Source organism: Uloborus diversus, chromosome 6, assembly GCF_026930045.1.
Source record: "Uloborus diversus isolate 005 chromosome 6, Udiv.v.3.1, whole genome shotgun sequence".
Taxonomy (NCBI): Eukaryota; Metazoa; Arthropoda; class Arachnida; order Araneae; family Uloboridae; genus Uloborus; species Uloborus diversus.
Window position 1 is genome coordinate 75,868,958 of NC_072736.1, and position 12,538 is coordinate 75,881,495.

At 32.8% G+C, this 12,538-nt stretch overlaps 1 protein-coding gene across 1 annotated transcript in view; it reads left to right on the forward strand.

Annotated features, from left to right (window-relative positions):
• The first annotated feature begins 11,527 nt into the window (after positions 1-11,527).
• Positions 11,528-12,538, forward strand: part of LOC129224511 (paramyosin-like) — a 91,468-nt gene continuing 90,457 nt past the window's right edge. The window contains exon 1 of the mRNA XM_054858974.1: positions 11,528-11,959. Coding sequence (XP_054714949.1) covers positions 11,852-11,959 — 108 coding nt within the window. The 5' untranslated portion in view covers positions 11,528-11,851. The remainder of the gene's footprint in view (positions 11,960-12,538) is intronic.

Genomic DNA, 12,538 nt, shown 5'->3' on the forward strand with positions numbered 1-12,538 from the left:
TCGACATTTGAATATACGTATAGAAGATAAATAAGCACTTTTTTCAATATGAATTTTTTCGACAGATTAAAAGCCGAAACGAATTCTAACGCTCTATTCATTCTTACTATTACAAGCGTAATGAAAAAAGCTCAGTAATTCGCTTCAAACAATAACGCGGACGAAAGATGCTTACACGCGAGATAATAAATTCAAAAAATCGAGACGGAGAAGGAATTTCTTTTTCAAACCGCTTTTTTTTCGTGCTCTTCTGTTTGGTTTATACGCAGCACCGTTAGAATTTCCGTTCATTTACTGATTGCATCATATTGTTAACAATAAATTTCTTAGTTAAAAATCCGCAAGATCCCTGACAATACAAGCAAGTAAAATCTCACAATCAAAATTAATAGCTGAATTAACTTTTCAAATATCATCCGATTGAAGCGTTTCGGTTATTAAATGTTACTTATCCAGTGCTGATAGCTATTTTTTAGTAAATTTTTCGCATGATAGAAATAACAAATGTAAATAACGGAAACTGAACAATCAATTGACTTTAAAACATTTTTAAATATGTTTGAAAGCCTTAAAAGCTACACTATGATCAAATGCCTGCACTTACGCAAAATTTGAAAGAGTAAATTGCAGAAACCTTTAGTTTTAATCCAATTTCGTACTTTATTCAATGTGAAAGTGCATCAACATAGTTACTTCCTTCGTCCGCCATTGATTGTTGTTGAACAATATCAAAGCACATGCGCCAATGTGTCGCTCTTTCTTTTTAAGAGGTCTATCTTTACATTTATTAGCGTCATTCACCCTGATCACAATTTCTAGCCTACATTGCACCCTGAGGCACCATGTTTTCACCCTATGGAGCCAAATAGCTTTTCAGATGCACCCGTAGTTTTGACAGTGTAAGTAGCCGAAAAAGGTAGGCAACCTTAGTTTGGCGTTTTATTTCCATCTTTTACTCCTCTTCGTTTATGATAACAATTTTTGGAAACTCAATGAGGGTAAATATTTCATTTTTAGTCCCCTTTCAATCCCTGGCAGCCCTGATTAGTTCACGAGAAAGAGGTAGAAATTACTTTCACGTTTTATTTACTACTTTTACTCTTCTTATATGTTAACAATTTTAGGAAACTCGATGAGGGTAGGTCAAGCCTAGTTTGATATTAGACCATATGGATGTTAATTCATAGCACGGATGTTATAGAAGACAAATGCATCGCCAGAAAAGTGATGAAAGGTAACTTTAGAAATAATTTTGGCGACAGAAAGCGTGAGAAGGGTTTTAGCAGGTGCGTGGACAGAAAGTCGAAATTCCAAACATTTTGCTAGTAACCCAAACAAGAAAACATTTCTAGTGGATACATTGGAAAATGGCAAATGAACTGCAACGGTTAAAGAAAAATCAATACTAATATTATAAAGAGAGAGAGAGCGGATTTTTGTGTGTTTATATGTTCGAGGTAATCTCCGGAACCACTGCAATTATTTGAAAAATTCCTTCACTATATGAAAGGTACTTTCTTACTGAGTGACAGAATCAAATAAATAGTTCTTTTTTTATTCCAATTTAGGCCCAAATTTCACATAAATTCCCGAATACGGGAGTGAAAAATTACTTGCACATATTAATATTATATATCGTTGAAAAGGGTAGAATTTTCCACGTTCTAAACAATTTGTTTCAATGCTCTAACTTAATTACGGCGAGAGTAATTTACGTTTTTAGCTCGAACTTTTTTAGGCTTAGCTGAGATTTAGGCACTACTTTCCTCGTTAAATCTGTCAATAAAAATTGAAAGAATTGTCCCACAGTTTTCTTTTTTACACCATTGGAAAAGCGACATTTTTCATGCCAGATCTTTCTCGACCCACGGTCAAAAAACTTAGCTTCTATCTTCAAAGGAAAAACAGTTACAAGCGTTTTTAAATCAAGTTCGTAAAACGTCATTTTGATTCACGTTCTCAACCATTTTATTTTCGTATTTCCACACTTACGCTTTTTGAATCCATTGTTTCTTTCTTTATTTTGCATTTGATTTCTTAAACTTATTTCATTTCGTGTTTCCATGGTTACGCTTTTAAATCCATCTTTCGCATTTTAATTTCTTAAAAGTATTTTAATATTTGTCGTCATTGTTTGGAAGGGTAATTTTGCATGGTGTTTTTTTTTCTTTTATTTAAGCCTGATTGTTGAATATATGTCACTTGACACAATTTGACCGGGCAAAGTCAGGCAACGCAGCTCTTAATATATAAAGATTGGAAAACCTACTGTTAATGTGATTTTATACTTTTTTGCTTGTTTGGCGAAACATTTATCATTGCCAAAGAAAAAACATCCGCTTTATTCGCAAAAGGGCTGGGTTCTGGTAGCGTGGTCGCTTGGCGCTGAGCAGTTCAGTCTAGGGCTTATTGTTTTTAATCAACCTTAATTGTAATTCATTGTTTTGGCGATTTGTTTTGAAAGAAAAGAAACTTTTGATTTGTTTTTATCCGAGTGAAATGTACGATATTTTCTTCTCTTTTTTTGTGACGATGATTTTTGAATGTTCCACGGGATGTTTTTTTTTTTTTTTTCGTTAGAGGAGGGATTATGATAGCGTAGTTGCTGGGCGAGTTTGGCGATAAACAATAGAGTTGCGGGATTATTTTTACATTTGAAAGATATTATTTGATGTCTTTTTTTTTTCTTAATTTGGCGAAATATTTTAAATTGCAATAAAAAACCGCTTCACTCGCTAAATAGTTTTAAAGCAACTTTAAAATCTAATTTAAGGATTTGACGAAAAGCTTTAAATTCCAAAAAAAATTTCATAGTTTTTTTTTTTTTTTGAAAAGGTGTGTACGCATTTTATACAAAGAAAAATGATCATTTCACATCAGAGGGGGAGGTGGTGTCAAATGTTTTTTTATTCAACGGACTTTCATTAAATTTTTAGCACGGGCATCGCTGTGCGGATACTTCTAGTATGTAATAAAGCTTAAAATGCTTTTCGATGGTCTAATTTATTTATTTGTCGAAACAATATGTTATTTCGTCTTTTTTCGTGGATTTTTAATCAAAACGAAGTAAAATAATTCACCAAATAAAAAAAAAGCTATTAAAATTATCTGAGAAATCTCGTTAAAATATTTCGCTAACTCAATTTCAATTCTCCATTGTTATTTAAAATAATTAGCTGAATAAAATAACAGAGTCATAAATAAAAATTGAAAGTGTGTTCATTTTGTAAAACTAGAGAAAGAAGCAAACATAACTACGATGTAAGCTTTATTTTTTAATTTTTGCCGACTATGATGTAAGTGAAATTTTTCAGTTTTCACCAAGGTAGAGAGAAAACTCACCAAGCCAAGTGACGTACCTATAACGAAATAATATCCAAAGAGAAAATATGTATTGCAATCTTACTGTTATTGTGAGAATAAAATCACTATAAAATGAAAAATTAAAAAAAAAAACCGACTGAGTCGCAAATGTAGAATCGAGAGGGAAATTCGAAAATCCTTTTAAAAGCCTTATATTATTAAAAATCAATGTCAAGTATTTTACTTGCTATTAAATAAACTGGTAACAGATAAAAATTTTAAATCATTGCGTTTTATTTTCTTGTTGGCCAACAATGAATTCGGTTATCAATCACGTGAATAAAGGCTTAGCCGTTATTAAAATCTGCTTAAAAAAACATTATAATTCGAATTCTATGAGACATGGAAGTTCTAAACACATTCTATCAGACGCGGAAAAAAATTCTTTTCATTTCGGTATTAAATTTTAAAATTTTTAACCATGTTTTCACTGCAAAAATTGCGAAAAACGTTTTAGAGGATTTTAATTAATATCTTCGTTAATTATTGTCATCCAAAGATGCAACCTAGCTAAATCACTCTCGATCAACTCTCCTTTCGAACATAACTTATTTTTCAAAATCGGTCCATCCGTTTAGGCACTAGAGTGCCACACACTGATACACAGATACACAGATGCAGACACGTCAACTTATAACCCCTTCCGTTGTGTGTCTGGGGTTAATAAAACGATTATTGTCGAAATCTTGGGCAGAATAGTGTTTAAACTCTTGTCGATATTAACTCACATTACATGTCTCAAAAAATTTAGACATAAATCCCCCAAAATGCAAATAGTATTTATTCACTTTTATTTAATAAGATTTAATGTGCTTCAGGAAGGTATTCGTTTTTGTTAGAAGTGAACGTCAATGAGAAATAGTTAAATAGTGAGTTGGCACCAGCTTTACCTGAAAAGGGAATTTTTTCCAACTGAAAAATAGACTTGGTACTCCGTTCTCGCATTAATTCACACAGTACTACACATCGGCTAACCATATCAATGAAATTTTACGTTAAAGATGGAAAAAACATCACTTTTTACAGCAGAAATATTACGTTAATTAATATAAACAAATGATTTTCCGGTTATACTACAGCGCTCTCTTACGGGCAAGTCGGCGCCTTTGCACTTTTGAGTAATGACTAAGCCTGGTAAGAAGCGTATCCAGCGAAGCCTTGGATATAGTCGCCTTAACTGGCCAATTTCCAATTCCACGGCAACCGTGATCAGAGAGTAATTAGGATGCGGTAATTCGCAACTCCAACAAACTATGGGGGGCACTGCAGCCACCGTCTAATGGCGGGTGAAAAAGGTAAAATTAACGCACGCCGTAGCGTAGAAAATGTTAATAAGTCTAGTAATTTTTGTTTGTATGCATGACTTTTTTGTTTTATTCTTTTGAAATTAGTTTTTAAAATCTTGTGGATATTCTTGCCCACGTAGAAAGAAATGAGAATTCAAGAAACATTACTAAACGTCATAAATTAATGCAAATTATGTAGTTCGTAGTTCTAAGCAGCCATTTCTACGATGTTGAATTCGATATTTATCAATTCTTTATGGAACTACATTTTCAATGTGGCCATGACAAGAATAACAATAAATGCTAGATAATTTAATTATGTGTCACTAAGAATTATTATCAAAAGAAGATGATACTTCTTTGCCTTGCTTGGCTAGCGCTAATTGTTTTGCATTTGTAGCTGAGTTATTTTTCTCAAATTGCCGAATCAAAATTAATTTAAAATCGAAATTAATTTAAAATTGAAATTAATTTAAAATCGAAAATTAATTTAAAATCGAAAATTAATTATTTTTTTTTGTTTCGTATGTTTCTAATTTCTGAATTATGATTAAATTCTGCCATTCTATGCGAATCATCAACAAAATTCTCACGGATATATGGTGGTAGTTTTCTTTTTAATTGATCTATGTACCATTATCTCTTTTAAGTTATAGAATTCTGTAATCTTTCTACCATTTTATTCCACTCATGATAAAAAAAAAAATGGTTTATGCGAAATCTCGCCAAGGGTTCTTTGCTTACACAATACTAAAACTATAACCCTAAACAAATTTTGGTGTAACTCTTCAGCTGAGAATGAAAGCAATAAAGTAAAGTTGGCGCACTATTTTGGAGATGAAAATTTTTGACTTTTGTTTTTGCTTCAAATTTCTTTCTCGGTTAAACATTTTTCATTTTGTTCTGCGATAATTTATTCAAGAAAATATTTTGCATACTGTACATTCTAACTAAATGCTGCAGTAAAATAAGGTTAGTTAAATTAATTAAACTGGGCGGAGATGAAAGCCCGAATGGGGTTGTTTTCTTCAGTCAAAAGTAGTACTTTTAGTCAATAAAATTGATAGAATAAGCAAAAAAAAAAAAAAAAAAAAAAAACCATGGACCCAGAAAATTCTTTCATTTCCCCTACAGTTATTTATTAGTTAAGTTTTTAAAATGTCCGATTTTTCAAACAAGGCGTGGTCTAGATGACGTCACAAATGATGCTTTTGGCGCAGCTTTGTACCGCGTTTCCACGTTATGATAATCAAGAAGCGAATTAAAATTGCGCTCTACGCTTGCTATCACATATATCGTTGCAATACACGTGAGTAAAGATGCTAATTAAATATTTTGCACTGGGAATGGCAACACAGAATGGCATTTCATTATTTGTGATGTCATCGGCAAGAAATGTAAACAATGAAAGATCACCGATTTAAGTAATTTTTAAAACATATTAAACTTAAACAAGTTATTTAAAAATGTTTAGATCCTATGTTTTTAAGCATGTTCTTTCAGAAAAAAACTCTTAAAATATTGGAAACGACCCCATTCTTCTGCTAATGTTATTAAATCCTTATTTCTAGCTTAAGAGAGAAAAAAACATATTCTTACGAATTCGCATAAAACAATAATAAAAGCTTTACCTGGTAGAACGTTATCCTCTTTCAAAAAGAAAAAAAAAAAAAGCTTCGAACAGAGGAGCATATTTGTTTTTATTCATGCAAATGCGAAATTTGTTAATCCAGAGTTTTTTTGTGTTTACAGTTTCGCCATTTCCGACAGTCAACTCACTTTTTAAAGGAAAATAATGAAAACTAACATTATTTTGAGAAACTCGAGAATACCATTACGAGAGGTATTTATTATTTCCGTTGCTGAAAGCAATCTAAGACACATCGAATGCGTTAATAAATGCTCATAAACAAACTGCCTATGTTTACCAACAGACACACGTGGAACGCAATGTTTTAACTTTTTCTTTAATTTTATAAATAAAAAAGGTAGCGTTTTTGAGCGCTGGAGTTGCGAATAAAGATATAGATATTATGCCGAATTTGCACTCGTACACTTATTATAAAGATTATATTTACAGCGTATACCGTAGTAGTATTTTTATTTTTTATCAATCTTACATGATAGGAATTAGTAATCTGGAAATTTTTAAACCAATTTAGATCAAGTTTTTCTATTGAGTTCATCTATATGGGTGAGCTTTTCCTGGAAAAATGCGATTTTACGCAAAAAAAAAAGATAATGAACACAGTCAATTTTAAACCATATTGACGAAAATTAGTCTCTCAAAATAAATATTAAAAACAACGATCTAGACTTATTCTCGTTGTCATGGTAATCTAAAAATTCACAGAAACATCAAAAACGTTCAGATGAGGTAAATAAAAACAATTTCGCATTGATCAAAAAAAAAAAAAAAAAAAAAAAGGCAGATCATATACATTGTGCATGCTTAGATGTGGTTTTATTTTGATTTTATTTCTGTCTCATTTTCCAAACTTTATCTGCATTTAAATTCTTTGTTTCTATACATTAAGAAAAACGTAACGTCAAAGAAATTGTGAAAGGATTTCCGTGGCTTGCCTGCGTCTAGGAGGTCTTATAGACCCCAAGATTTGATATTTTCTAAAGTACTACTTCATGCTCCGGGGGTTTTCACCTAGTTTTATTTTTTTTCAAATGCCGAATTAGATTTTTTTTTTTGTAGTCAAATCAATTATTTCAAAAAGGGCGTAAGTCCAATGGATTTCCTTAGGATTTACGCCCTTTCTGAAATAATCGATTATAATTATTTTTTAAGCCAAAATTTCACATAAATTGTCTATTGAAGGGATGAAAGATTTCCCACACCCCTTAATATTCCATGACGTTCAAAAGACGTTTTTTTTACTGCATCAAAAAATAAAAGGCATTTTGTAAAGACTTTTTTGGGCATCAACATTCTAGCCCTGCTTATTACCGTAAGAGACCTATCAGTGATCTTTAAGGTCATTTTGTAACGGTGTTTTTAAAGAGCGTTTTGGCCATTAATATATTAGCTTTGCTGTTACCATAGAAAAAGACAACAGTAATCTTTAAGGTCATTTGTAGCGCCTTTTTGCATTAAAAAAAAACCTTTTAGGTCATCAAGATCGTAGCCCTGCATCTTATCGTAGAAGACACCTTTTCGTAGATACACCAGTAATCTTTCTCGTAATTTTATTAGAATAAATAATTTTTGAATAATTTTCGGAAACTGGTTATCTCAAAAACTTCAATTTCACGAAATGTTATGATTAACGATTAATTTTACAATTAATAAAACTATTTTTTCGAAACACTGAATTGAAGGCCTTAAAAAAATATCTTGACCGACTAGTCCAAAAAGTCCGTCTGTAAATATCGTTTCTTGGCAATGATACTTGCTTTGCGAAAAAGCGAACATTGACTTCCTGTCAGCCCGCGAGACAAAGTGTGTATTAGGACTTCGACATCGATGTCAATTGTCAATCATCGATGCTTTCGATCGATGTCTTTATTATCGATGTGTTTGGGTCAATGTTTTTTTAACATCGATGTTTTGTGTTCCATGTCGATATTTTCTAATCGATTCAGAAAAAAAAAAAAGAAATCACCAGCATTTCTTTGAATTTTTACGTCGTGTATTCATTAGGGTGGTTCAAAACTACATGTAAAAAAAAGTTTTTCCTAGATAACAGGTACCCCTCAATATTTTTTGACTTGTGGCTAGTACTATACTGGAAGAATTTTAGCTTCCTTTTTCAGCTGAAAGAGGATGCTCAATTAAATGAGGGGGAAATTAAATGCTTCTAAATTTGTGACATTTTCTATGCTACGGCTAATGTTAAACTGAAAGGTCATTGAGCCCCCTCTTAAAATTTGAGTAAGAAGCTAAAACTTTTATAGCATAAAACCTTTAGTAAGTCTAAAAAAATAGGGGGTGTCCTGGACTCTAGCTGAAAAGAATTTATTTTGAACCATCCTAGTATTCATATTATGTTTTTCGCAATCATGAATTGCGATATGACTCAATTCTTTGAGATTCTTGTTTCTAAAAATGGAATAGAATGGAATTGGTCAAGAAATATGCACCGGCCCTATTATGACTGATGATTTTCTACAATATATAATACGAGGTATATCCATAAAAAAAAAAAAAAGAAATGGTGATTAAGATGCGGAGGCCGAATCCACCAGTACACTGATCATAAAGATTATTTACAGCGTATAACGTTATAAGCATTTTTATTTCTTATCAATCTTAAATGATGGGAATTAGTAATCTGGAAAATTAGTATTTACTCGTAGACGAAGTTTTGTTTTTTCCGTTCATCTATATTGATTTTTTCCAAAAAAAAAAAAAAAAAAACTTAATTTTACACCCCGCCTTCCTTTTTTATCCTTACAATCGGTTATCTGAGCAAGGAGTGGATTTGAAGACACTGCCAAGCGGAAGTGAAAGTGTGAAAACCTCACCAGGAAAACCTCATGAAAAAAAAAGGTTCCAAAAAGGATATTTTAAAAGGGGGTCCAGGACACAAAAACCGTCAAATTTTGCAATTTTTTTTTATCATTTGAAAAATTACTCCGTTTTCTTCTGCTTAAAAGGACGTTTGAATATTGTTTCTATCTCAATCAGAACGAAAGATACAATTATTTTTGTTGCATGCACCTAACTAATGCGTATTTAACTTTAAAACTTTAAACGCGTTTTCTCCATGATGCAATTTTTCTCGATTTCTTGCATTCAAACTCTTATAAGTCAGGAACCGATAAAGATAAAGTAATGAAATTTAGAGCATATCTTTTTCAAACAGTTTACTTTAACTTTTATTCGTCGAATTAAAAAAAAACGTTTACTACAAAAAATATGATTAAAAAAAAATATCTTTGAATTTTCCGAAATTTTTCTTCAAATATTTTTTATTGAATCAATACTTTTAAAATCGCCGAATAAAAATTAATGTTTAGATATTTGTGCATAATTTTTTGAAAAAAATTTGAAAATTGACCAAGAATATTTTGAGTTATAGCAATTTAAAGCAACCCCATTTTTTGTCAAAAAAATAAATTAAATTGAAACAAAAAATTTTTTTTTTAATATTTATGTTATTATTTTCCTTATTAAATAGATGGTAAATCAGTGCAAAAAATTTCAAAACTCTAAAGTATTTAATAAAAAAATTTTCAAAATGTGTCCCGGACCCCCTTAAGATTCTTGAGGGTCATGCAATGAAAATCGCGTAAAATAATCCAAGCAAGGAAATTCGAAAAAATAAAATGTGTTAGCTGTCGCTGAAACCTTTTTTTTTTCAAGCAGTGAACTATTTTAAAAATCGAATATACTAGACAGCAAAACATTGTAAAACTGAAACTTTAAAGCGTTATTTGGGTAAAAAGGGAAGTGTTTCTATACATTCAGTTTACAGATGGAACAGAACGTGTTTCTATGTGTGCATAGGTATTAGGAAAAACCATAAAATATTCTCAAGGGAGAAATATTCAATTGATACTAAAACTGAAAAATACATTCATAGTCCTGAATTCGGACAACTTTTACTGCGTAAAAGGAAGTTAAAATAACAGAATATTGTTAAAAGTAACTAAAAAATCCAGGCCCTGTTCTTTGCAAAGGAAGGAGAAGTGACGCGAGAAGCAATAGTACGTAATAAATATTAATCACGCTTCAATGCTTCCAACTTTCAAAAATAAAATGAAGAACTGTAGATCTTGATTATGACATCAACGTGCACGATATCGTGCAGCATTTTATCATTATTTTATTATTATTACTTTTTAAATCAAAAGAACTTTTTAAACTTGGACAGGTTAAAACCTGAAGGTTGGTTGAAAATCCCTGATTCAAACAGTACAATAAAAAGATTACAAAATAAACGTTAAGTAGAAATCAACAAATGCTACTGTTCTTCAGCTTTCTTCAGGGGGTAGGGGGTTTCAGAAAGGGAATGTAAGAGTGGTTTTTATGCAGCAACTGAAGGCAGGAATATATCCGATGGTGCTAAAAATGCTTAAACCAGTAAAAAATGGCGGGGGGGGGGGGGCGGGACTTGCTTCTGGCAAGTTGTAGTTTCCCAATCAAGGATTGAAACCAGATGCTTACTCTCTCTTGCCAAAAGTTATGAATTTGAATATATTTCAGTTTATCTTTCCACAGGTTCTTTTATTCATACTAAATATCATACGAAAAGAACACTGGATCCTATCATAACTTTAAGAAATACGAAGGACTGCAAACGAGCATATAGTGTCAAGTTTTTATGCGCAAGACTACTCTATTTTAGGTTTTGATCGCGTTGGGGCCCCTCAATGACGGGGGTCCTGGGGCATAGCATCCGCCAGTTGTCAGGTTCTGCAACAGGTTTATCTTTTTCGGTTTAAATCAAAAGTGATACAGCAATCCAGTTAACGAACATGTCCAACTAATGAACTGCCAACATTTTCCAGTCGTTTTCTTTTTTTAATTGAGTAGAAGGAAGTTCCAATTCATCTAGTAATCATAATTCCAATTCATCTTGGAAAACCTATTAAAACACTAATTTTTTAAAAACGTACGCTAGCGAGCTGTTCATTCACTGGATATGTTCATTCAATGGTTGGACTACTCTCGCCGGCATTTTGCTCGAAAAAGACATAAATGACTTAAAACTGAGAACTTTATTAGTTTTGGAACATTGCTAGGACTGTAAAAGTTCTCTTTTGAAAATATAAAAACCCACAAAAGTCTCAGAACCGCCAGAAAGTGACAATAATCTTGAACGTGACAGATGCTCGAGTACAGAGTGAACAGGAAACAAATTTGAGTCACTGTCACACCGTCATTCTAGGTCAGGGTCCCACCCGATGACCATCGGCAGACTTTTCCGAGCCGAGAGCTAGCAGAGAGTCGTTCCTCCCCGTTCCCTCCGGCATCACCCATAAAAGGCAGCCCTCGGCAGCGGGTCCCTTTCGAAAACAGAAACATGAGCGTCCGACTCAACATCCCGAGGATTTAAGGCCAAACTCCGGTGTGGGGGAGTTTCACTTCATCATCCGCCAATTCCTCCCGTGCGCGCGTGTGCGTCTTGCCTGTTCTCTCGTTGTCACCCACCCTTGATTCTTCTCCATTCTCATCGTCCTGGTTGCGTGTTCTCTGCACCGTGGTTGCTGCTGCTGTCCACTTCGAACACCTTTGAATCTCCGCGATGTCTTCGATCAAGACTTCGAAATACGTGTACCGGTCCACAGCCGGGGGAGCTGGGGATATCAGCATGGAATACGGGACCGACATCGGGGCCCTCACCAGGCTCGAGGTAAATGTCCAGAATTAAATCATTGATTTTCTCGAAAAAGTGCCAGTAATTAGATCAGTTATCCGATTAGTGAATGAACATGTAGAAACCTAATAGCATGCTGAGAAAACTATCGTCTGCTAATTAAGAGTAATTTTATTTAAAAAAAAAGAAATAAATAAAACTTAATAAAAGCAAGTTAAATAGAATTATTCGATGGGGTGGTTTCCTTCAGTCAAAAGCACTTCTTTTAGTCATTGAAATGGATAGAATGAGCAAAAAGAATAACATGGACCCAGAAAATACTTTCATTTTCCCAACAGTTATTTTTATTTAATTTTTGAAAATGTCCGATTTTTCAAACAAGGCGTGGTCTTGATGACGTCACAAATGATGCATTTTTGCTCATCTTTCTACCACGTTCCACGTTATGATAATCAACAAGCGAATTAAATATTGCGCTCTACGCTTGCTATCAACCATATCGTTGCCAATACACGTGAGTAAACATGCGAATTAAATATTTTGCTCTGTGAATAGCAACACTAAAGGGCATTTCATCATTTGTGATGTCATCGGCAAGATTTGTAAACAATAAAA